This window comes from Athene noctua, chromosome 2 (genome assembly GCF_965140245.1).
Source record: "Athene noctua chromosome 2, bAthNoc1.hap1.1, whole genome shotgun sequence".
Taxonomy (NCBI): domain Eukaryota; kingdom Metazoa; phylum Chordata; class Aves; order Strigiformes; family Strigidae; genus Athene; species Athene noctua.
Window position 1 is genome coordinate 91932109 of NC_134038.1, and position 27243 is coordinate 91959351.

Genomic DNA, 27243 nt, shown 5'->3' on the forward strand with positions numbered 1-27243 from the left:
AACAACTTTATTGGTTTAATAAATGCTGTTGTACAAAATCAGTCTCTGGAACATCGTAAGAGCAAGAATTACACTGTAATTATGTTTTGTTTACTGTATTTTATTGGGGGTTCAATTTATGATTTTTGCAGAAAGGAAACATTCTCATAATCTGAAATAGATATTGATTTTAAAGAGCAGCACAAGAATATTCCTTGTCTCACAGCAAGAGACAGAAATACAAGTCTCTCATTTCCTCTTCGTTTCATTTGGACTGGAGGAGACAACACTATACTGATAAAGCTTAATTTTTCATTCATATACTGCCTCACTGCAATTCTTTACAAAACACCTTCAGAATAACAGTAGTAAAACCAGAAGGAGAAGAATATATATGAAAGGCTCAGTGGTTTAATACTTTCAACAACAGTAATAGATGGCTGAAACTATAAGGGAAACTTCCATCCCAGTACAAATGTATGGGGCAATAAAATCAAAACCCATTCAGAGCAAGGCTGTCACGTTTTTCGTTCCTTGAAGAAGTCTGTTCCTTTCAGCTCTTCCGGTAGATAGTCCTGCTCTACGGGTTCCTTGTACATGGGGTTATATTTATAGCCTTTACCGTAGCCCAAGTTCTTCATGAGCCTTGTTGGGGCATTTCTCAGGTGCAGCGGAACGGGTGGCAGAGGTCCCGTGTGCGTTCTCAGACATTCTTTGACATTGCTATATGCCCTGTATACTGCTATAGACTTCGGTGCTCTGGCAAAATACACCACACACTGTGCTAGAATGACCTGGAAAGAAGAAAAGGGAGAATGTTAAATGTTTTCTTCCAAGCTATTTTAAGCTTGCGTAGCTAAGTTGTTTGTGTAATATGATAGATTATGTTTTTAAACTGACCTCTGCTTGCTGCTACAATATGAATATTATTAACAACAACACAGTTCTTAGTGATTTTTGCTACTAAAAAAGAATAGCTAATTTAGAACATCAGAATATATCTTATTCATAACAGAGAAAAAAATAGATCAAAGTTACATTAGTTCACATACCACATTTTAATAACAAATATGAGAGGAATTTAATTTCAAACTATGGCATCTATTTTAAGAGCTACAATGGTCTCTTGTCAGAGAAGTGGAGTGCGAAATAAATAACTAAATTTGTCTTGTCCTTGCAATTTCTATTTCTTTTTACAATTACACCTAGATTTTACAATTAGTAGTATTTTCAAGTCAGTAAGTTAATGAAGCCCTTACCTCACATTCTGGCATTCCAATGAAGTGACAGCCTTGATAAGCAGCAACTGCTTGTGTTAAAGCCAGAGGATCTGCCAGCCCTACAAAAAGGGATTGGATAAAAGCAGGTGAAAGTCAGTAGCCATCGTCTTCCCCTGCCCCCCTTTCCTTTTTTTCCCCTCCTGTGAGAGGGAAGCTTATCCGTGCACATTTCAAAGTTGCTTTCTCAGACAATGGAATGTCTGGTACAATACTTTGTTATACCTAAAATGTACTCCGTCCATCTGCAACCTTGCTCCTTCTGCCTCATCTTCTCCTCCCCCCGAAGAAATCTCTAAATCATGGGTATGATTTACAGTTTGAATCTTTTGCCACAGCTGGCAGCTGGTAGCTGCCAGTGTATGATTCGCTTACATTTTTGGAAGTGAGAAAGAAATGGGGAAATAATGCTATATAGACATAGCTTCCCCAGATCTCATAACTCTTCACCCACCAGATGTTGCTGCATTTGTTATTTTGGGTACATCAATCAAGATGTCTCACAATTAGGGAGCCAGCTATCAAATCTGAAATTAGCAAGTCAAGGTAGGCATTCACCCTCCAGTCATTAAAAAACCAGACATCCCTGAAATACATATTTTCAGTCACACAAGTTTACCAGTGACCTACAATCACCAGATTTTAAAAGCATCCACATTAATACCCTGCCAAAACCTGACCTCAAAAAGCTTGTTTCTCCTGCAACTGGTAATCATCACACCACCACCAACACATGTAAGTCTCTGTGTATACAAACTTTGTGTTGGATGTGGAGCACTTCAGTATTTTGTACCTATTTTGCATACAGCATTTTTGGGGTTGTTTTTTTCTCAAAAGCCAATTTTCTGGAAACTAGAAGCCTGCCAGATTTTCATCCAACATGAAATACTGCACATACTGACCTATATCTTCACTTGCAAACCTCACCAGCCTCCTCGCCACATAGAGCGGATCCTCACCACCTTCAAGCATTCGAGCAAGCCAGTAAAGAGAAGCGTTTTCATCTGAGCCTCGCATAGACTTATGCAGGGCAGAGATGCAGTTGTAATGTTCTTCTCCTATTTAGAATGAAGGGGGGTGGGGATGGGAAGAGATACACAGAGCTGTTAGGAAGAAATTAAGGGAAATGTATTTAAGGGAACAGAATATATTTTACTACATCACAGCACATAAACATAACCTGCTTTTTCAAGTTCTTTTTCTGTATATGTGATTATGGTGTTCAATAATGCTTTCAACACCTTCATGCTTTGACATGGATCATTCCACTAACTACATAAGCATAACAGAGCAACTGCAGATGAAAAGGAGGCTTGTTGGTTTTTTTTTTTTTTTACATGCTGAAAGGCAAACAATTTGGTTTTGGTACCCTAATGACCTTTCCTTCAAAAGAAAAAAAAAAAAAAAAAATCAACAACCAACAATGGATATTTTAAGCAGTTAGGCATAAGACTCTATATAAATCTCTCCTAATTGACAAAAGTATGAGTATATATAAACCACTGACCATTGCTTTTGGACATGCACACAACTCTGAGATGACAACAGAAGAATCAGAGAAATGCAGTATTATACATACACTAGGAATATTTTTGAAAAAGAAATTTCACATCAACTAAAACTTGAAAATAAAGTGTGCAGTAAAACAAACACAAGTTTGCTGTATTATATAGGGGAAAAAAAGGAAACGTTGTGGATATATAGTGATGGTACATTACACAATCTGGAGGAAACAGGATCGCAGCACACAACCCTGGCAAACCCATAAGAAATGTCGAGTTCAGCTGTGGACACCTGCACTACTAGAAAGGTCCTGAAAACTGTAAGCAGCTGAACAAAAAAAAACCCACAACCTTGAAAGCCAGACTGCTAAATAAGAAGTGAGAAGACTGAAATAACTAGGAGGAATTTTTTTTTAAAGTTTAATATAAGATTACATATGGACTCCAAGGACAAAGAAAGGCACTCCATAGATCTTTCAGACCTACAGTTAGAAAGGTCAACATTACAAACACTGAATGAGACCGCTTCTTGCTTGCATTTTTTCTCTGTGCATCTGGTTTTGATTCTTATGCATTTCTTTTAATTAAAGTTTTGAGAGTAATTTGCAGAAATATTGCTGTTAAACTTTCCACATAATCTGCTTTTTTTATTTTCTGAAGTGCCTGGCATTCCTTGGCTCACAGCTAACTGTGTATTGTAAAGGCAACTGGCTGTATGCACAGCCATCTGTTACTATTTCTCTTATTCCTATGGCTAAAAGGATTTACAGCCCAAGGGCCATATCAGAACACATCATCATTGCTTGTAGGCCCTGCAAAATAAAAGGCCACATGCATGAGTTTGTAAACCAAAGCTCTCATACCACTGCAGTTGTTCCTTTCAAAGCCTGCAAGACTTCTACCTCCTAGGTCAGAAACTGAGTCTATCTTCCTATGCCGCTGCTCACGCTGTAGTATGGTTCCGTGGGGAATTCAGCACATGCGCTGCCGGCGTATGCAGGCCAGCAGACAGCTATTTTTGCTAGGACTCCACACAAAGAGCCCTGTGGTATGCAGTCATCACACGTGCCAACACAAACAGCATGTTCATGCTCTGTCACAACACTTGAGTTAGTGGCAATAAACCCAAGCAGCTGAACTCGCATCATACTCTTGGTAGAGGAGTCTCTTGGTCTCTTAGAAGTAAGGAAGACAACTTCAAATATCTCCAGAGGTTGCACTCACACAGATCTTTTTGTTGGAGTGCTTTTCTACACTGTTTGGGCTACTGTAAAGTGTCACATTTGGGGATACCAACTGGAGAGGCAGAAGGAATCCAGCAGACAGGTTGGGACTAGAGACACATACCTGCAGGGGACTTAAGAGTATGCAGGCTGAGAAAGGGGACAGTTTTCTCCCTTCATCCCCTTCCTCAAAGTTAAGACTGGCGACCAAATCATCAACATAATGACAACACTTATACACCAGACTTGGACTTGAGAAAAACTGTGCAGCTGTACTTTAAATGTATTTTCAATTAAAGGCAAAATACAGTTATGTGCATTGGACAAAGAGGTTTTGTGTTTCTTTTTAAAAATACAGTTTACATATATTCTAAGTGAGATACCAGAATCAGTTTAAAAAAATAAGAACTTTTTACAGAGCTTCACCTGTTAATTCTGTCTCTCAGGCTCCTTAGCCAACATATAGATTTTGGCCTTATCAATTCAGCTGAGAGACAAACACATGCCAGCTATCTATCACTGCTGTTCTGCATCCCAGATGGCTCTTGAAATCAACACTCTAAAGAGTTTTTGGAATCAAAATACATTTGCTCTTTGTTCCCACAATGGCAAATAACCTTCCAAAGAGAAAGAAGATACTACACAAGAGGCTTTGTGGAGGACAGGATTTTTTAGTGTCTGATGTATACAAATGCATAAATCTTGTTGATTTATGCCCCTAAATTGCTTTACATGCTCATAAAGGGTTTTCCAGCTAATTTAAGATGTTGATTTATCTAAGGTTTTATTGGTAGAAGAGAGAGAAAAGACCTCATTCACTGACAATAATTAATATCTGGACTTCTGAAGCAATCCTTATGTGTAAGGTAGTAGTCAAAAGTAAAATCACAGTCCCCACCTCACACTGTTTGCTGTCTTAGCCAAAGGTAAACATCAACTGCTCAGCAATAAAGGGCAGAAGAAAGCCTTGGAAGAAAAACTAGAGCAACAGCATGGATAAAAAGACTTCTCATTCTGGTCCAGCAGAAAACAATAAAGCTGGCAAAAACATTATGGTGTGACACACCTTCTCTTTCCTCCTCCATAGAAGAGGAAGAAACAACAGTGTTCCAGATTACAGAATAAGTTACCTTCATTTTAACACATTCCCAGTCTTTACCATAAATGAAATTATGTTACCACATAGACAGCAAGACAAAATCCTGCAATTATTCTGATATTTATCTTTTGTATTCTATTAAATCAGTGTTAGCAGAGAAACACAATACATAAGAGAAAGAAGAGACAATATAACTCTATCTTAAAAATCTATTTGCTGTCCATACGCAGTTAAACTTTAATTAACTTGGTTGCTGCATCACCTTCTCCAAAAATCAGAATTTAATAAACCACAATTACAAGCTAAAGTATGACTAAATAGTTTGTTTCCTTTCACACTGCAAGGGCTGCAAGCAGCTGCTGGCATTGAAATTTTACCAGAGCTGTTTCTTCGTCCTTCCAATTAAAATGCACAGATTATCTGCACGAACGCCTTGTCTACATGTCTGCAGAGATCAGAACAATAGCTTAATGACTGGATTATAAATAATTTCCTTCCTAGACTACTTGGCAAAAGTACATAATGGAATGCCCAACCAAACATATTTGGCAAATTTTTGTGGAAGGTGACCAAAAATAAATAATTATGTAAAAATCAAAATTACACGTTTACGCAACTCTGTACAGAGTCCAGCCTCCTCAGACAGAAGACAGAGACTGGGAGAATGACTCCCTCTTCAATCCAGGAGACAGTCAGTGACCTGCTGCATCACACAGACACACACAAGTCTATGGGACCGGATGGGATACACCCGAGAGTGCTGAAGGAGCTGGCTGGGGTGCTCGCCAGGCCACTTTCCATCATTTACCAGCAGTCCTGGCTGACAGGGGAGGTTCCGACAGACTGGAAATTGGCCAGTATGACACCTTATATAAGAAGGGTCAGAAGGATGATCCGGGAAATTTCAGGCCTGTCAGCTTGACTTAGGTGCCTGGGAAGCTGCTGAAGCAGCTCATCCTGAGTGCCATCACACAACACATGCAGGACAACCAGATGCTCAGGCCCAGTCAGCATGGGTTTATGAAAGGCAGGTCCTGCCTGACAAACCTGATCTCCTTCTATGACAGGACGACCTGCTTATTGGATGAGGGAAAGGCTGTGGATGTAATTTACCTTGACTTTAGCAAGGCCTTTGACACCGTTTCCCACAGAATTCTCCTGGCAAAAATGGCTGCTCATGTCTTGGATGATTGGACACTTTGCCGGGTAAAAAACTGTCTGGATGGCCGGGCCCAAGGAGTTGTGGTGAACAGAGTTAAATCCAGTTGGCGGCCGGTCACAAGTGGTGTCCCCCAGGGCTCGGTTTTGGGGCCACTCTTGTTTATTCATCTTTATTGATGATCTAGACAAGGGGATCGAGTGCACCCTCAGTCAGTTTGCAGATGACACCCAGGTGGGTGGGAGTGTTGATCTGCTCGAGGGTAGGGAGGCTCTGCAGAGAGACCTGGACAGGCTGGAGCCATGGGCTGAGGCCAACTGGAGGAGTTTCCATAAGGCCAAATGCCGGGGGCTGCCCTTGGGCCACAACAGCCCCCAGCAGCGCTACAGGCTTGGGGAGGAGTGGCTGGAGAGCTGCCACTCAGAGAGAGACCTGGGGGTGTGGATTGACAGCCGGCTGAACAGGAGCCAGCAGTGTGCCCAGGGAGCCAAGAAGGCCAATGGCATCCTGGCTTGTGTCAGCAATAGCGTGGCCAGCGGGGACAGGGAAGGGATCTGAGCCCTGTACTCGGCACTGGTGAGGCCGCCCCTCGATTCCTGTGTTCAGTTTTGGGCCCCTCACTACAAAAAAGACATTGAATGACTTGAGCGTGTCCAGAGAAGGGCAACGGAGCTGGTGCAGGGTCTGGAGCACAGGTCGTACGGGGAGCAGCTGAGGGAACTGGGGGTGTTTAGTCTGAAGAAGAGGAGGCTGAGGCGAGACCTCATCGCCCTCTACCTGAAAGGAGGTTGCAAAGAGCTGGGGATGAGTCTCTCAAGTAATAAGTGATAGAACAAGAGGTAATGGCCTCAAGTTGTGCCAGGGAAGGTTTACACTTGATATTAGGAAGCATTTCTTTACAGAAGGGGTTGTTGGGCGTTGGAATGGGCTGCCCAGGGCAGTGGTGGAGTCCGAATCCCTGGAGGTGTTTAAGAGTCGGGTCGACATAGCGCTGAGGAATATGGTGTAGCTGGGAGCTGTCAGTGCTAGGTTAATGGTTGGACTGGATGATCTTCAAGGTCCTTTCCAACCTAGTTGATTCTGTATGCTAATGAATTACTTGGTGCTTTCTACATGAACACATTACCCTCAAATGTGTGCTGCTGCTACTACAGTTAGACTTTATAAGGCTGAACACTTTATATTAGAGGATTGTAAATTCTACCACCACTACTGTAATCCAAAAAGTATTAGCTAGAACATGCTACAAAAATATCTTTAGTAGCCTCCATCCAGAAGCCCTTTGTACATAAAAGGACAAACAGCTCTCTCTTCTATGGACAGAAGTGGTCAACTGAGACCCAGACTACTCCACAGGAGACAAAAATTTTGTAAAGGCATGTACTCGGGCAGCCTGTAGCAGCTCTTTGGCATTTGTACAATCAAGAAAAACAGAATTCTCACCACTCTCACCCCTCTCTGAAAATCTCTGACAAAAAAACCCCACTCTACACAGAGCTCAAAGGATTTCTGCCACAGAGAAGGGGCTTACACATGCTTCCTAGACTTGACACAAGCCTCAGGAAGAGGCACTCTGTGCCATCTCTAACAGAGCAAATAGGCATAGGAGGGCTGGGAGCAATGGGCACAGCCAAGAGTTCTGCATGATAGTGGCCACAAGGCGACAGCAAATACACAAGGGACCTACACCGCGCAAGAGACTCACACGGGTAAACCAGTCAGATTTTCTGTTTCCTCCTAATCACGACTTCATCATGCCACAGGCCCCATGAAACTGCTGTTCTTCCTCCCCCTGACCACCCTTGACTTCTCAGCTGCCATCATATCTCTATCTGCCCAGCTGTCTTTTTCCTGACAATGAGCCATCATTTCCTCTTTGTAGCAAGAAGGCTGCAAGCAGGCATATGTTACTACCTCAAGAAACCTCTCATCACAAGTTTTGAGCCGTGACAGTTAATTGAGCATATCAAATAGAGTGGCAAAACAAAAATCAATCAGTTCTCTTATGCTTCACATAATCATTTGATACTATACCGCACAGTGATTCAAGTATTGCTGAAAAACTAGCATACGCATTCAAGGGATTCACCTAATCTCTAACGCTCACTCTCTGATTTTTCAACCCTCTCATATAAAATAGTATAGTGGCCAACTATTGTGATGTCTAACATTGCCAAGTCACAAATTTAGTAAGAGTGGTTATCACATCAGGAAGCCTTAAATGCAATTACATTTATGTGACCTGCCCTAAACAATCTACAAAATTCATTACCTTAAAAACCAACTCTAAAAATAAAGCAAACTGCTCAGGTTTTCACATAACATTGTTGTGAATGTGAGCACTTCCAAGACTTTCAAAGGAGTAGAAGTGCAGCGGAAGATTTCCAACCCTCCAAGAACAAACCTTCTCATGAAATTACTTCTCCCTCTTTACATGTGCAAATTGTCTTAGAAGACAATATTCTAATAACCTCAGAGAACAAATAATTTTGCCATGCAGCTGTTCACAGGACAGCAATGTCTTTCAGCTAACCTATGCTTCCGAAGTGGTAAGAGGAAACCCTATTTAGAAGGAATTTCTGTGTGAGCCTGCTACACTGTAAAGGAAAAGTAATTTTTAGGCCAAATTTCAGTACAACCAGTGTTTCACCAGACTAGCTGGGTATGAAAGGGGGAGAAGAAACAGAAGTCATAGAGGGTAGAGCTCTTGAGAACGCTGCATCTCAGAAACTCTATCAGGTACTCACCTGCTCGGTCATACAGGATGTGAGATCGCTGTAGCCCTTCCTTTACATGCTCTTCTGTTATGAGAATGCCATCTACAGATCCACCTTTGGTAATATTCAAAGGAGTCGTCTTCCCTGTGGCTACTCTGGCCTGAACTGCTAACTGGAGTCCATTCAGTCCAGTCCTTGCGTCACCGTCACAAAGGTAGGCTAGGGTACTTAGAGCTTTCTCCTCTATGTACACTGGGAATCTGCAACAGAATAACCATACACTGTTAGTCCCAACATGTTCCTCTCCCCGTATATTATGCTAGTTGACATTTCTTTAAAAAGTTTATTGAGAGGGAGCTGGGTTTAAGTTTTGTTCTTTATTCATTAAGCATCACAGAGCATGGGCGAATACTGTGGGACCTGACTCCTCTTCCTGCTGCCCCAATGGCATGTTAAATACAATTGCACATGAAAAAGGTAGGGCAGGAGCTCTCATCTATTTAACCTCCTTATTTTTCCTCATCTCATTAAATTCAATGGAAACGAGAATTAGGGTTTTGCCAGAACACAATTCTGGAACAGCCAGCTGAACTTTACACGGTTTCAATCCACCAGCATTTCATAGCTAGCACTTCAAATTCCTTGTTGGAAGGACAATGAAAAGGTGGGAAACTATCCAAATGCACGGGAGAATACAACAAGGTGTAAAATAATTAGCATAAGGTTTTGAACTACCTACCAACAGCAAGAGCTGCTATCAGAGGTTCTTCAAAAAGAAACAACTGGAAGGATTATTTACATTGTAAAGCATACGCGCATCCTACATTCTTTTTTTTAAATGGTAACAGGTATTACAACTTAGTCACTGGGATACAAAAAATATCTTACTAGAAACAAAAGGCATTCGAGTGCATGCAAGTCACTGTTCTCACCACCTATCCAAGCTCTTTCTCCAGTTTTTCATCTGCTGGGCTGCAGTCCCCAACGTGAAGAGACATGCAAACTATGCATACACATTTCATATGCATGCTGTGGAGGATTTGACCCTCAGGCTTTAGTTATGTAGACAAGGTACCGGCTGAGGTGTCCGCCAGGCAGAGGGTGCAACTGATTTGATTTGGAAACAGCAGCTAGTGGTGTTATAGCGTGGCATTAAGTAATGGCCCTAACTTAACCAGTTCTAGTAACTGGACTGAAAATCAAGGGTGACATATATCAGTGGGGATTAACACACAAAGCTTGGCGTGAGAGGCAATTTCCAATGAAGCCTTTGTGTGCCAAATAATTAAGTATTCACAACAGCCCTGCACTTCATTCACCAGAAAGATTTATTACTGTTATTACCAGTGGTATACAAAAAGCCAATACTAGGGTTCCCAGACATACGTAACACCAATCTTCATTACTTGCCTCCTCTTCCTCCTTGCAAACCTACTTTGCACTTGTCACAGAAAAGAAAAAGAGTAGGTGCTGAAAAAACTTCAACACTCAGTATTTGAGCCCTTTCATGCCCACACATAAGAGGGAAAAAAACTTGTAGAGCTCCAATCTTAATCCACACCACTGCAAGTGAAGGCTGGCAAATGTCTTCTAGGGCCATAACCCATGCTGGAGAGAGTGGGCAGCAGGAATCATATCCTGTGGGAAAAACAAATCTATCGATATACACGTATGTATCTTATTTTTATCTGCATCTCCTTTTTTCTCATGTATTTGATAAAGCTAGAAAAAAACCCTACACACACAGTGGCACTCCAAAATACCGCACTTTCTCCAAGGTGTTTTAGACACCATCTTCATGTTTGGACAGGGAAGCAGAAGAATATAACAGCACAGGAACTTATTCAGTAAAGTATCTCATGCATCAAATTCCTTGAAAATCAGGGAGCAACATTCACCCTTCAGCACTACAAACAGGCACCAGATTTTTCTATATTCAATGAAAGAAGTCAGCAAAGAAAGCACATGCTCTTTTTAAAAACCCAGCAGGCACTACACATAGACATCCTGCTGCTCATAACTCCATCAACAGGGAACAAAACCAAATGCTTGCTCAGTGTGCAGCGTACTTTGGATACACCAGCAGGGCAGACTTGAAGAGGTAGTTTCACCTGCAAGGACTAAGCTCTCTGCCTGACTTTTGCAGAGAACACCACGTGCTTGAGACTTCCTCACACTGATACCCACGACTGCAAGTGGAGGGGAAGTGTTGAGAGCACTAAAAGACAGGTACTACTACCCTTGCAAGAAGCTAAGAACAGTCTGTCCCAAACGAAGTTGAGGCCTCGGAGTACTTTTGCCATTTATTTGCTAATTAGAACATATGGGCAACATAGCTGTATTGTATTCCTGTCTCTTCAGTTTTACTACAGGACTCTAAGTGCCATGTTGACTCAACACAAGCAATTGGTACTACAGAAATTGAAACAAATATGCACAAGGAAGCACAAAAAATCTGGTTACAAGCAAAGGTGTTGTCCACTTCCATGGTGAAAACCAAGTTACAACATATTTGAAAGGGAAAATCTACTCCAAATAATGTATTATGTATTAGGCTGATCCAGTTCATATTTACAAGAATAGCATGACATACAAGACATGATAAAGAACAAGAATAAATGGAGAAGATTGCCACATACAAGCTGTTTGCACAGCATATTGATGAGAATCACTGATTGCAAACAACATAATGCTTCCCTGTTCCATAATCTCAGCTCCATTCACCCTCAGTATTTCAAAACAGTAACATTTTATACTCAGAATAACCGAATTCAGTTATTTTTTTCTGAGAAATCAAAATCTTAAATTCAATTTTTTTGATTATTTAATTTCACTAGGTAGGAGTCTAATTTCAAAATCAGGATGACAATTATTTCAGTACCTTGGCTTCCAAAAGACAATTGCTGGATTTTACAATTCTATGTTGTCTTCAGAAGCTCAAGTGCCCTACACCCTTTCACTTTATCTGACTTCTGCACACCCTTAGAACTGCAAGGCAGAATAACTCCCATGGTTTCTGACCTCTTTCCAAGCTCCTGATCCTCTTGCAGATGGGCAATCTCATATATTTTTCACTCTCCAAAATTAACGCTGAACACCCACTGGATGCCAGTGCTCAATGTTGGTACCTTGTAACTGATGATACTTGGAGACAAAAACATAAACAACCCAGAAGGGACGGCCCGGGATCCATCACTCACTGACCTGAAGGTGATATACTAGCTTAAGGAATGGAAAACTACCACTACAGGGTAACTCCTCCTTCCAATTCCTCCTTATTTCCACACCCTCAAGACAGTTTGTGCCAAGAACCAACATGAAACCTACGATGAACTACCCATAAAACCTGTACAACAGCACAGTGTTTGATCCAATGACGAGAGGGTGTAAGCAGTATCAGAGAGTAAATATAAGGAAGTCCGAGCAAGGAGAACCTGTGTGATGAAAGATTTAAAAATAACTGAGCAGAACATGAGATAAAGTACCTATTGCTTCTTTCACATATAAATCAGTACTTTCTTACTTCCTCAGTGCAATTATTCTCACTACATTTACTCCTTGACAGACTGCAACACTTCCACAGGCAAATACAGTTCTTCATCTGAAAAACTGCAGTATAATATGCATTGCTCATTGCCTTACAGCATCGTCTTCAAATGTCGTCTCTCACTCAGCAACTCTATTTCCTTCAAGGAAATTGGATGGACGTTCCAAAAAATGGAGTAATTTTCAAAAAGGTATTGAACGCTGATGACCCAAAGGAAGCCCATCTTCATCAGTGATTTAAAAACTAGTGAATTCAAAACCTGTCAGTATTTGTAATACAGCCCCTAACGAGCTGAACTGCATGATGTCCGGGCTTCCCAACAGGGAATAGGGGAACCTTTCATCTCCCTCAACTGTACGCCTTCTGTGCTATCTAACTTCAAACACACTAGTCCACCATCCAGTTTACTGTCCGACTTCTATTAGAGATACCACTCTGAGGGCAGCACTTGATTGATAAAAATAAAAAGGCAAGAAAAATTTGAGGTTGACATAGCACTTAGGGATATGGTGTAGTGAGAACAGTCAGTGTTAGGTTAATGGTTGGACTAGGTGATCTTCGAGGTCTTCCGACCTAGATGACTCTGTGAAGAAAAGAATTTTTTCTCCATCACTGACACAGTACAAACATAGCATATAAATGTACACCTGGAACAGTTTGTGCTATTACTATGACAGCATAAACCGCTGAGCATCTTTAACATTGACTTCTCCTTACTTTTCTTCTTCATGAGTGTGTTTCTTCCTTTCATAGTCTCCCATCTTTCATCTTAATTTACTGCAGGCTTTAAGAGGCACAAATTAATGGCAGTAAAGTTGATGAAAATATAACACAAAGCACATCTTATCCTAAAGAAATACAGTACCTCACATAAAAACTGTCAAAGGAGCTTCATGAGTGTGATGACATAACAAAGAAGAAGATACCAAAGTAGGTAACACCCTCCTGCTAACTCTATTTCAGCTTTACAGCAAGAAAAGGCCACAGTGGAATGAAAGAGAAGCGAGGTGACCTAAACTTATCAGAAACCTACAGTAATGGTAGAAGATAAGAAAAAGCCACCAACAAAATTTAAGGAACCAGATATGGGTGGAGCACATTTTCCTTTTGATAACTGCTGCACGTGCACAAAGTGCAGAAACAATGAAACCTGTTGAATCACTCAGCAATGACTGCATTCTCGTTGAGCACTGAAGATGCCCACAGAGACTAAGGAAGATTCACCCTCATCTTATTGCTCAAGATAATAAGAGAGACCACAAAAAATCATCTTGTTCTTCAAAATCATGTCAGACAAGTGATATGATACCAAGACCATCTGATTAACTGAGGCCAAGCAGCACATGCAGGACTTCTTAGTACAATTCCATGGTTTGGTAGGGGAGACTCGGATGGGAAGTGAAATCCAAAATTCAATGTACACATCTCTTGTGCTGTCTGCCTAGATTTCTGCAGCATTTTCAAAGTGGGCATGCCCCACATTTGGGGACATGCTGCCTTACAGCTCCTTTTCCAACTCTGGAACAAAGGTGAGCACAGTGAACAACCAATTCAACCGTAACTGGTGACTTTCATTTATTCCTCAGGACAGCACGAACACTGTTACCTGCCTGAATCTAATGACCGTCCTGCTTCATAGAGGCAGGGGGGTGAAGAGGTAAAGATGAGACACAGCTGCTCCTTCAGAGTAGTAGGCAGAGAGGAAATGAAGGAACAGAAATGGTATTGACAGTGAAGCAAGAAGAAGGAATTAAGAGGACAACCAAAACTGGAACCACAGTATGGGACAGAATGACTTATAAAAAGGAAAACTCATCATCAACAGTACTTATCAACTACACACCAGACCCAGATAGCAGCAGTAAAGACAAGAAAAACTTAATACACAACTGCAACAAATGCTCCTAAATCCTGAACCCCACTTTTATTTTTAAATGCTTGGCTCCCACATTAGCCATTGGAGTGGGGCCCTCTCTCTTCACAGACAGATTTCTGAAACAGTCTGCCTGCCAGACTTCTTTCAGCTTGATGAAGCACCACACCATGCTGTTTAAATCATCCATAGCTAACGGAAGGCTACAGATATGGAGAGTCTAGCGAAACCCAAACCCAAACAACTGCAGCTGAAACTATGCCTTGTACTTTAATCCTGCACAGAAAGGAAAGTCTCCGAACCCCAGTCAGGGTGTAACCACAACCACAGCTGTGCCATTACATTAAGGCTGACACGCAGTACTGTCCTCTCTTCTAAAATTCACATTTGTAAAATATGTAAAAGCTACAGATGAGTAAACCATGAGGCAGGGCACCCTTTCCTGCCCTGACCTCAGGGTTCAAGTCAGCTTTATTACAGAATGTCCTTTAGTGATTCTTAATGTTTACAAAGTGGATTTCCTCTCATTTATTTCAGAGTGCCTGGCCAATTACCACCTTATCAATACACTGTAGATTACTAGACGTGTAGACAAACATCAACAAGAAGGAAGTGTAGTAAATTGCATGCAAGTAGCACAGTGCCAAGCATTATTCTACTTTGCCAGCTGGCCATTTCAGAAGGCAGGTAACATCCCTATGGTCAAATTGATGCCTTGTTTTTTCCAAAACTCTACCAAATGTTTAACATGACTATCTGGCTTGGACAGCAAGGCGCAGAGAAAAACAGTTTTTCTTAAAACAATCTATTAACACTTCACAGTGACAGCCCCCTTTCCCCACAGCATGTCATAAAACATACCACAGCACTTATTGTGCAACTAAAAAACAGTAGTATCCTCCCTGATCTTATTTTTTAAAAATTCTCAGAAAACAACAAACTTTTGTCAAGCACTTCCAGATTAAAGAGGGGATGCCCCATCCACCACTTAATGGGAACATGATGCTTTTACAACCAGTAGCAAGAAGTACCACACATTATGACATGACAAAGACGCAGTTACAGGCTTCCACAGCAAATCCTCAGCAGCAGAATGGACTTAAATATCCTGGGAGGGTGAGTCAGGAGCTGCAGATCCAAGTATAAAACTCTCTCTTAATCCAGACAGTGAGATTATGTTTTGGATGGAGAGAGCCAGTGCTTTGAATTCTCTCTCTCCTGTCACCCCCCACCCCTGCCATATGCTGCCACTTCTTTTCTTTACTATCAGAAGTGGCTAGGGTTTCTCTTCCCACCCCCAAGTGCTTCATTCTCTCCCTGGCGGGCAGTCAATTCCTCGGGCTGTGTGCATTAACACCCTGCAGCCCATAAAGTACTCACTCCAAGCTCTCGCTGCTGCTGCCAGTCGCAGAGCTGCTGTGCTGGTTGCCCTGGCCCAAAACCTGGACCCCTAAGGACCTGACAGCCCGCATTAGAATCGCGTCCATCGCTTCAACTGAAAGCTTCTCCAGGACAATCACCCGGCATCGGCTCAGAAGAGCGGCGTTGACTTGGAAGGAAGGGTTTTCTGTGGTCGCTCCTATAAGGGTCACTGTCCCGCACTCGACGTGAGGAAGGAAAGTGTCCTGAGGATGGGAGGGAAGCAGAAAAAGCTCATCTCGATCAATGACAACCTGAAACATCCCATGTGAGTAGGCTACATTTTTTGCATCTTGTGAATCTTTGGGTTCCCTGTTGATATGACAAATAACCTCACTGACAAGGCAGCTCATCTGCTCAGCTATCTAAATGATTTAATTTCATGCACACAGCACATTACAGGCTATTCACCTTAGTAACTCATGCTTGCACTGAGAATGACACTACCAGCTGAAAAGAAACAGTGTCAAAAATCTGCAAATTTTCAGTTTCTTTAGGTGACTTTGTTTTATGTGATAAGGCAATTTCATGGTATCTTATGTTTGCCAAGCAATAAGCCATATAGTAAGGCTACTTTTAAACAATCTTTCAACATTTAGGACTACTATTCCCCACATAATTCTATAAGATAGTTCAGAAAATTATAGGAAGATTGCAGTATGATTCAATATAAAAACTGTAACATTTAGTACAGAATTCAAAGCTTTCTATAGTATGACTAAAGGAAACTTATATCCAGGAGAGGAAAAAGGAAAAAGAAACCAAGTGATGGCTGCAACAACGCGTTATCTCAAAGTACCATGCCACGCTTTATTTTTCACTTTTCTCACAGAGAAAAGGGGACAACGTTAAAACACACACCCACCCTCGGCACATTCCTATTCCAGACCTTTATAAAGGTAATGCAGAATGCTGAAACGAAGATGCGTGTGCAGCAAACATTCCTGCAGAAACAGCCAGCTATAAGTATAGCTCAGTCGTTTATTTAAATCTTTGAATCACAATAATTAAAAATTGATTGGAAGTTAGTTATGGGATTTTTATGCTTCTCCCTAATTCATCTAATTAAAACAATCACATTAAAATCAAAAGCCCAAAGTAAACTATCATCTTAAAGAGGGAAATTTTACAGAAGTGCTGGCAAAGGCTTTTTTTAAGAAGCAATATAGTACAATACCTGCTGAGATTTATTGAAACGATGGATCTCATCAATAAAAAGGATGGTTTTTCTCTTGAAGAGTCTTTTTTCATTCTGGGCTTGGCTGATGACATCTCGAACATCATTTGTCTTGGCACTTGTGGCTGACAGTGTCACAAACCTTGTGCCATTCTTTTTGCTGCTGTTGGCTATGATGTGTGCCAGTGTAGTCTGAAACAGCAACAGGAGAAAGCCTTGTAAAAATCATTCAGGACACAGAAAGTACTCATTTGAATGAAAGATGTAAAGAAAAAAGCTATATATTTTGGACATAGGGACAGTGCTGACAGTTTATACAGTAAGGTATTTTAGTTCATGCTATTCTAGCACACAGAAGACTTAAAAACTTCCTGCTAGAGGTAGCTGCCAATTCCACTTCTGCATATCTAATGCCTGCACTTTTACGTACCAGACCTATTCAGTCTCAATACTGAAAAGGCCAGCAATGACAGCTGTCTCCTTTACCACGGAAGAACTCTTTGCCAAACACATTTCTGTCATGGAAGGCAGGCTGACTGCAATTCACTGTGCAGCTATTTTGTAGAGTATGTTAACAGATAAGGAGCTGCAGTATCCCAAGACACCTGCAGAAGAGTTACAGCGCAAGCACAATTCAGAAATAGAAAGCTACAATGCTGTTAATGCCTTTGCTATTTCCACTGCACAAATGACATTAATGACAGCCACTCTCTACAAAAGGATGAGAATGTTAGTACTGAAAAAATGTATGTATGCTTAAGAAAATGTAACTCTTTAAATCTAAACAGTCAACAGTAAACAAATTGTGGCCCCATGAAGTAAAAGGCAGCTTACTGAACAAACTGTTGGCTGGTTTTAGTGAGCAGCTATGTTGTTTTTCTTTCCTTATAGACAACTCCTTAAAAATCAGAATATATTTATAGGGTATCTCACTGAGCCTACCAAAGCAAACTCCAGCACTACCTCCCAGCCAGATACTACACCTGAACACATCACAGGCATAATTTTCAGACCTTCCTTCACAACCCCTGGTAAAGACAGGTGTATCTGCATGTCTCAGGCAGAGTTACATCTACTTGAAAGTATTGCTAGAGAAAAACAGGTGATTCTTCCATCGAGCTCACTCTTCTATTAAAGGAGCCTAAGGAGACTGAAGGCAGGACAGCCTCAGCACATGAGGAGTGGGACAGGTGCAGACAAAACCACTTCAGAAGATATTCCAAGTACTGAGGTTAAAGCAGCTGGTGCTGCCAACTTGATCCTCTTGCAGGGAGGCTGATCCAGTTGCAGGGAGAAGTAACCACCTACCATATGGCTACCAGTGGTACTGCAGCACTGGTCTGTCTCTTTAATGAATGTCCTCGTTCCTGAAATGGCAACCAGCCCAAGATGGGAAAGGAGAGGCTAAGGGGGAGGATGTATCACTATTTATCCTTGCTTTAGTTTTAGTAAGGGCTTCGCGATTGTCCTCAGAAGAGGTGTCATTTCACATCCTGATACAAGACTCGGCATCTCATGTCAGATCCTCTCTCACCCCCTGGAGCTCAAAGCACCAGCCCCTCCCCTCCCTGTACTGCTGCAGAAGACAAGACAGGAAAGACATACTGGAAAGTGCTTGCAGCAAAGCCTACAGAAATCAGGAAGATCTGAGAAAATAAAAAACAAAAGTGAAACTATTTTTGAAACTAAGCTAAAAAAATAAAACCAAAGGTGGTGTTTCCTTACAAAAGTACCTTGGTCTGAGGATGAAAAAGGAAAGATTTATCTCTTCTCTAAAAGTGGCAGTGGTGAGAGGGGGAAAAAAAGATTTTTTTTAAAAAATCAAGTGACTATTCTTGTAGCTTCATTTAAACTTGTAGCTCATACAGGTCACAGATAGTTTTGTTGTTTAGAAAAAAGCAGTAAGGAATTTTTTTCAAATGCACAGGAGTCCATATTTCTACCCCTAGTTTAAGAAAAAAATTACAAAAATATTTGTTTGAAAGTTACTATTGGACCAAGAATCTACTCTAAAAACTGCTGCACAGGTCTCAGCCAGCATATACCACTCCAGCTCTGCCAATTTCTGGGTCAGCTAAGGTTGTAATAAGAATAACATACATTGCCTTTCAAAAGCAGTGCTTGACATAGACAGGCATGCTCATGGCCTCTTCATTCTGTTCTGCACAATCAATCATTCAGCAAGTCAAACTGCCCACCACATAGAGGTCAAACTTTCCCTATTTCTCTGAAAGCCTATTATTTCCCATTAGCTCATTTTTTTTTATGCTGCTTTCTCTCCTACCACCTCAAGCAAAAGTCAGTAACATGCTACACTGATTTCTCCCTCTTTGTTACCATCAGGTTACAACCTAGGGAACATGTAATCAGTTGAGACTTAAGCAGGGTAGCCTAAATACAAAGGCACTACCACAGAAGAACTGCAACTAGTATGCTAAACCCCTTGTTTCTCTCACTAAATTCAGGGGCAATGTATTTGAGGGATAAGAAAGAAAACTAAAAATCCGATATGGAATAAGGCAGAAGAAAACATACTGAATATCCTTCATCATCTGAAATAAATTTTGAAGTAGGTTTGATTATTACATTAGAAATAAAGTATTTTAAAACAGTGACACTGATGTTGCAATTTAAAATGAATACATGTGTGTCAGAATGAGCATAATAAGCAGGAAGAGGAAATCTAAACAGGTTGATATTCTGCCCTTTTATTACACAGGTGCTGTTTCTTTAGATTATGTTTTCTTCTTATGGAGAGGAACAGAAGTTTTGTTTCCTGTAAATTAAGTGGCATTTATAACAATGAGAATAGGAGTGATCCTGCAAACTAATCTGCTAACTTCACTAAAAATTCCACCTTACACAGCTCACAATGTAATATCCTTGCCCATTTCAGAAATTGTTCTCAGTTCTCTTCCATTATCCCACCAAACTGTCTAAACTCACAACTATCACCTCAAGTTTTATGCTGAAAATGGCAAGACCTTACTGACTTAACTGTTTAGACAGGCTAAAGAAGTGCCATCATAAGGAGCTGTTCCAAAACATGGAAACATATCCACCAAGAAACTCATGAACCATTACTTACCAATGAGTAACACTTCCAACTTGAGTTTGTGGTCACTTATTTCCAGATCCATTACACACAGAACAAACACTTAACTACTGAAACTCTCCTCCATCATCCCGAAAATTTCTTCATGTCAGCCCAAATGAGAATATCCTTTCCCAAAAGGCTGCAACCATCCCAGATTTACAAAAACCCAACAAACAAAAAAGAGCCAAACAAGCTCACTCCCAGCAACTATACAACCAGTTCTTCCAGGCTTTGATAGGAGTTATGGATGAAATAAAAGTAACCCAGAAAGTGTGCTTGGCTTCACACACCTCTGACTGTCAGAGCAGATAAGGTAATCAGATTTGCTGATTTGGATGTTTGCACCAGAATACACGGATTTTCTGTATATCCCCAAGTTTCCTTGACTGGGCAACTCTCTTTGAAAGAGATAACCCGTTTCCCTATTTTCTGTGCTGCCATTATTCAATGCAACCTCACACCCATGGCTAGAAGAAAACAGTAAAAAGTAAGTACAAATTAAGCCCATCCTATCGATGCCGATGTTCAGTGACTAACATTACCCACTTAGAAGTAAGGTGGTCTTTTCATTTTTGCATCTCTATCAGGCCACTAAACTATGCCCACTGCATTAGCTCACCAAGGCCCCTTCCAGGAGTCAAGACCGGTACTGCCTATAACTCTCTTCAGAAAGTGGAATTGAAAAAAATGGGAAGAGGTTAGCATATATGGTCAGATCATAGTCAAAAAGTCTCCAGCCAAGAAGTTGACTGTGAAACCTAAGGTCATTCTTACCTCACTCTTGTGGAAGATCAGATAGACCTTGTTTAGGTATCTGCCTGTTCATGGCCACTTTATTTATTGTTAAATTGCATAAATTTAGCAAAACAGCTGTTGTAGATGTTGGTCACAGAAAACAAGTGGTCTCTCATGTTATATCTACACTGCATTCAGCAGTCATGTCCGAGAGCTCCTGCAAGGTGTGCAGAACAGCTCACAGTCATTCAGTTGCAGATTCACAGCCCTTGTCACCTCCCGCAGCCTCTTCATGAGAAGTTGATACTCATACTATGCTTTATGGAAGCACACTGGGGAAAGAGCAATCCGTGCACCTGGATGGGCCCTTCCAACATACATGCTTCTCCCAACAAGTCTGGAAGGTTTTATGGTCTGCTGGGCCATGTTTAGGTGACCAAAGCTGATCTGGCACAGATCTGAACTGGTGTATAGGCTGCAGTGCAGCATGGATTATTTCTGAGCAGAGATAATCTAGCTGGCATCTAGGCATCCCCACCAAGTACCTTTGCTGGTTTGTTCCAGAACAAACCACTGTGTGAATTATGTTTGTGTCAGGGATGACAAAAGACTTACAGCTTAGTGCAAAACACAAGCCCAACAGCCTAGCTACACCTACAGACTTGTAGGGTTTAAGTTACTTTATCAGAGTTCTGAACTGGCTTTTTTTCTGCTGCCCTCTAGCCTTGACTTTCCCTGTATTTTTGCCTCTTCCTTTATTCTGGCCAGGATTTCCCTATTTTTGCTTACATGGCCATCAACGGCCTCTCCCCACCCTTAACCCTTTGAGGCCATACTGTGGTTGACAAGCAGTCAGGAAAGACCACTCTCTGTTTCACTGCCTTGAGTGAGACACCACCAGTGGATGCCAGCCAGGGGAGCAGTTCCCTGGGATGCAACTTAAAAAGCTGGGGTCTCTCCTACTCAACGGTTCTGAGCTGACCCCAAGCTACTGCACTGCATCACAGGAAATAAATCAGGTTGTGTCTGAAGGAAACTGGCAGGATAGCAGATGAATGTGGCCCAGGGACACTGTCTATAAACACAATCAAAAGTGGCAGCAGTTGGCATTTATATAAGGGCAGATGCTATTCTTACCCATCTTGTTTGGTTCCTCACACCCCAAATAGCCCACTGTGAGACTACTGGAGGAGTAAGGTGTCACTGAACAACAACCACAGCATGTGGTTTACAGCACTTCCAGAATCCAAGTCCAGCCAAGCATTAACAAATGCAAGGTCATTGCATAACGTTTACTGAAATGGAGCTGTGGCTCCATTTGCTGCATCCAGACTTGTCTCCTTATATTCCAACTGCTTTACAAATACAATTGTATTTTCTCTTCCAGTTTTCTCCTCCTGGAGAGCTACCCTAAGTTATTCCTGATTTAAGTTGGGATAAGCAAAATCAAGCACACTGTATTCAAAGACTTCTCCCAGGCAACTGCAAAGACAAACCCATTTTTCAGAGTTGTTCTGCACTTTCACTCTACATTACTGTAAAAAACACCATACATTTTCAGTTAAAAATCTTATGGTAACCGATCAAAGGAACTCATTACTTCAAACAGTTCAAATCAGATCCCAAGCATTATGAGTAAGAAAAGGTGAAAGACACTCAAGTAATCAAATAGCCATTTAGGCAATCACTGGAATTAGCAAAACAGAAAACACTAGAAGAAAGAGATGATAAATATGGCGGGAGCAAACTATGTAAGTTGGACGTGCTGTCTGTGTTTCAACGTGTCATACAGCAAAGTCTTGAACAGAAACAAAGAAAAGAAATACATGGAAGTCCTAGAAATAAAATACAAATTCAGTGGAGATTTGATAGAAACTCCAAAGACCACTTATGGGGTTTGCACTCATATCAACACAGCACATTTTACCTTAGTACTAGATTGCAGACATGGACCCCAGAAAATCACACATGAATGTTCTTTGTCTTAACTTTTGTAGGGAGCAGGTTCCAGACACTTGTTGCCTGCTTTTTTTTCTTGTTAAACAGCAAACATGAGGGAATGTTTACCATATTTAAATACAGAATGCTCAAGTTTATAAGGCTTAAACCGTATCTGTGGCAGCAAAATTATTCAGTGCTCAAGTTACGTTGTGTCCCCTCCGCTAACTCTTTACTAAAATTGGTGCTCCATGGCAGGCAAGCAAAAATCTAAATCCCAGCATTAAGGTGTCATAAATCATACTATGGCTTACTCAGATTACATTAGGATTCATACAGGCTTAAAAAAATTTGCATAGTCAGGATGAACAAGGTAACTGTTCCTAAATTAATAACCACGGCATTTCTTTGAGGCAGCGTTCCTTCTTCTGTCTGGTGTCTGCTCAACTTCTTAAAAGCAGAAAATATGTTGTGTTCAACACTCAATAGTGACAAAAGTAAAACCAAAACGAAAGAGTCAAAACCTTTTCACCTAGAGCACTTCGGCTTCCTAAGAAATTAGGATGACAAATTGAAAGTACAAAAATAACACTCCCTTAAAATAAGAAAACACAGATGGAAACTCAAACTCACAACAGAAGCACCCCTATTTTTGTCTCTTCAAATTTGATTGCATTTTCTTGAATATTCAAGTGCATCTGAGGCTGAAATCAACTTGGGCAGAGCAGCACAAAGCACATGTATTTTTACTCAGGTACCTAGCTTTACTTTCATGATAAAACTTTTCCAAAAGTACTTGACCTACAACACTGTATTTATAGGAGGTTAATAGCAAAGATTATTCTCTTCTTGCTTAGAAAAAGTCTGTTGGACTTCTTCTCATAAAGTCCAGATTGATAATACATATATTAATTTGAAATTTGGCCACAAGGATTAATTCCATCTCCAGTTATTTTATTCATTTTTTACTTAGTCCGGCTCTACTCTTTTCAAAATAAGTTATCAGTCAGCATGGCATTTGGCTGTAGAAATGGAAGAAAGCATAGATGGGCCACAATTACCATATCCCATGGGTAGCAGGAGCGCGAAGGTGTCTACGACCATTTTACACAGCACTTCTGAATTTTGACCAACCTATCTAATTACACTCCTACTTTAGCACCTACCTTCTAACATAAGACCATTTTTTTTGATGGGCAAAGCTTAGCATGCAGGTTTGTTACATTTGAAGCTACATAATGCGCAATTACCTCTTAATGTTTTCCCCACTGAAAAAGAGCGTACTTAACAGATGAAGATTTTGATTATCAGTCCATACAGGTCCTCAGGCAGTGAGAATACTTAATTTCTCTTTCACAAGATCTTTGAAGTTTCAAGCACTAAGTTATACAATTCTTCACATAAAAAGATAAATAGGCTTCCTTTTCATCTGCCCATCCTCCACCTGTTTCAGGCTACTTCATGAAATGTTCTCTTGGACATATTATATACATACAACCCAAAGAGCAAGTGAATGACGCAGGCAGGCAACCATAGACTTTTTTTCCATCTCTAGGGGGACTATTTTGCCTTGCATGTTACATCTGTAAGGACTGAAATTTAATAAAAAGCATCTTAGGATAGAACTTTCAGCCATTTAACTGAGACAGACAATACAACTTATGGGGAAGAAGGCCCAAGATGAAACTATACTCCAGCACAGTCTTAGAAATATTGATAAGAATAGGTGAAGAGAAATGTTCAACTTTTTGCAGTAGGAATTTCTGGTTTAGTCAGTAATGGATGGTCCATGAAAAGCTACCTAAAAGCACAGAGCCTCAAAACTGTTTGCTGAAAAGAAATGACCTAGAAAGGAGACGAACTACCCAACAGCTTAAGTTCTTGGAGAGAGAAAATCTAACAGATTAACTGTGAAACTGTTCCTTGATGGGGCAAAGGGCACAGTCTTGATGCAAGTCAGATGACTGATGAGCAGTTGAATTTAAAATCTATGAGAAGTAAGCTTACTGAATACAACTCCACATAAGGTATATGGGTGAGTAAGATGGGTCATGAGAAGTGAGTGTGAAAGCTTCATTATTACAGGCATGAAACAGATCACCTGTTATTCAAAGACAGTCTTAGTACCACAGAAGGTTCCCAAAGAAGACCTGAAACACAAGTGTAAGCTGTCACAAGCTCATGAAAAAGCATTTCCACAGCCAAAAATAGGTGGGTTCATGAGATCACAACCCAAAGGCCACTGAATTCAGTTTTAGTTTTCAGACTATACCTGGCCTTTTCTTTGTTACCACTGTTAACAGCACTTTTTTTCTAATTAAAATGGGCTTCAAGAAAAAGCAAGCAGACACCACTGACAGATAACAAGAAACCAAAGGCAGAGGAGTATGAATAAATACAGAAGCAGACCCCTGAACAAGTTATTCATTCAATAAGGTAGATTACCTATTTACTAAAGAAGCCAATTCCACTTCTCTCACTAGCCATCTTGTAGTCAATCTACATATCCTCTGACCTCTTTCTTTCTGATATACCTTGTTACTTTAAAGGAAGTGGCAATTATTTAAGTTTGCCAGCTGTTTCTTTCAGGTGTATGTTATCTAGCCTAAACCTCCTGTTGCATCATCCTAACAATAACCATCTATACATTATTCTCTTACCTGCTCCTTATTAACTGTGATTAATTGGCATTATTATTATTCAAATACCATACATACCAAGTCCGTTTTTATTTTCAAGTAAGTGTGCTAAGAGCAGGCTGCTGCTCTGTCCTTAACTTCTCTGTTAGCATTTATTCATTAGTCATTATTTCCCTATCCGATTTCCCACACATGCTCTCACACATAGCCAAGCTATCTGTATATATAACATGAAAAACTGAAGTGCTGTGCACACATTAGAGTGACAGAGATAACCATGTGTTTTGCTTGCTTAGCTTCTTGGACCCACCCCCCCCGCCAAATCTGAAATAAGAGTAGGACAAAATAAAAGCAAGATCTTTGAGTGCTCTGCCCTGATCGCCCCTGAGGCATTCATTTGGTCCTTCTCTCACTACACCTGTGGATCCCTTCACTGCTGTGCTCTAATTACAGCACCTTTTGGGATTCACCACAGTCTGTCCCTGGTATCGTAAAAGAGGCAGAACAAGACCGTGCAGCAGCAGGCAGACCCTGCATAAGCCCATCTGTTTCACAGTATTTGTTTGAAGGTGGATGAGTGCCTGGCTATGCCACTATCTCCCTGCCACTCCAGAGCTGCCTTCTGTCGGGGGCTGGAGTTTGTGGGCTAAGGTAAACCCCACACTGTGCTGTAGTAATCTGGTGGTATTTTATCCCATTTCCTTGACGTTTTTATAGATTGTTTTGTTGCTGTTTTAAGCTTTCTTTTAAGCTCTAGAGTTTACAAAATCTAAATGACCTGAAACTAAGAGGGGCCTGTGTAACCAAAGCGCAAGGTGCAGGGAGGGGGCTGGTGAGGGTGAACCACTTGTTTTATTCAGGAGGCAGGTTGTGTTTTGGTAATTTAAGTGAAAAATAGTGGGCACCATCTAACATGAAGTCATTACAGAAGAAACCAAGAAGACAAAAGGGAAAAAAAAAAGAGCGAGTTCGAGAATAGACCGACCCCACCCTTTAAGTTCATCAGCCTCGAAAGCCCGTGAAGCCGCGAAGGGCCGGAGCACCCGGTCCCGGCCGCACGGTGCGAGTCGGTGGCTGGTCGCTACTCGCCGCCTGCCCGGGCCTGGCGGGAGCGGCGGCGGCGGGGCGGCCCGGCCCGGCGGCGCCACTCACCTTGCCGCAGCCCGGTGGCCCCCAGAGGATGAGGGAGGGGATTTCGTGGGACTCCAGCAGGGACCGCAGCAGGGTCTGCGCTCCCAGCACCCGCTCCTGCCCCACGTAATCGCCCAGCGTGTCCGGCCGCAGCCGCTCGGCCAGGGGCTTCCCCTCCAGCTTCTGCGCCAGGCTCGCCCCGCTCAGCGCCGCCGCGCCTCCCTCCGCCGGCTTCACGGCGGCCTCCTCCCGCCCCGTCCCGCTCCTCCTGCCGGGGGCTCCCGGGCTCTGCCCGCCGCCGCGGCCCTTGTGGAAGAGGGAGAAGCTGGGGAGGCCGCCGGCATCCTCCGCCTGCCCCTGCGCCTGGCTCCCCGGCGGGGCGGCGGCGAGGCGCGGCCACTTGCAAGGGGGCGACGAGCCCGGCTCCGCCTCGCCCTCCGCGGCCTGCAAGCACCGATCCAGGTGCGAGTTGATGTGCGCGGCCGGCAGCTCCCGCAGGCACACGGGGCACTGCACCACCCGCTCCTCCTCGGCGCCCTCCATCGACTCCCGCCGCCGGCGGCCCGCCACGCCAGGCCGGGGCAGGAAGCGAGGCCGGCGGCGCCGGGCGCCCGCAGCCCTTCGGGAGCTGTAGTCCGCCCGTCCCCGCTCCCCGCCCCTAACACCGGGGAAGCAGAGGCCGCTCTCCCGCCCCGCAGGCCTCGGGGAGAGGAAGGGGACGCGGAGGGGCG

General features: G+C 42.1%; 1 protein-coding gene across 1 annotated transcript; it reads right to left on the minus strand.

Moving 5' to 3' along the window:
- On the minus strand, positions 1-27085 carry WRNIP1 (WRN helicase interacting protein 1). Its single transcript, XM_074899590.1, has 7 exons — positions 26534-27085; positions 16973-17164; positions 15757-16001; positions 8987-9216; positions 2159-2314; positions 1239-1318; positions 1-773 (listed from the first exon to the last, which is right to left on the minus strand). Exons 1-7 carry the CDS (start codon positions 27053-27055, stop codon positions 498-500), a joined length of 1701 nt encoding a protein of 566 aa, XP_074755691.1. The 5' UTR covers positions 27056-27085; the 3' UTR covers positions 1-497.
- Positions 27086-27243: the final 158 nt, after the last annotated feature.

Excerpts from the sequence above, each read along its gene's own strand:
- WRNIP1 (XM_074899590.1), bottom strand. The coding sequence starts at position 27,055 with ATGGAGGGCGCCGAGGAGGAGCGGGTGGTGCAGTGCCCCGTGTGCCTG. Across the intron at positions 17,165-26,533 it reads GGCCACCGGGCTGCGGCAAG|ACTACACTGGCACACATCAT; the intron begins GTGAGTGGCGCC and ends TTGCTGTTTCAG. Across the intron at positions 1,319-2,158 it reads GTTTGCAAGTGAAGATATAG|GGCTGGCAGATCCTCTGGCT; the intron begins GTCAGTATGTGC and ends CCCTTTTTGTAG.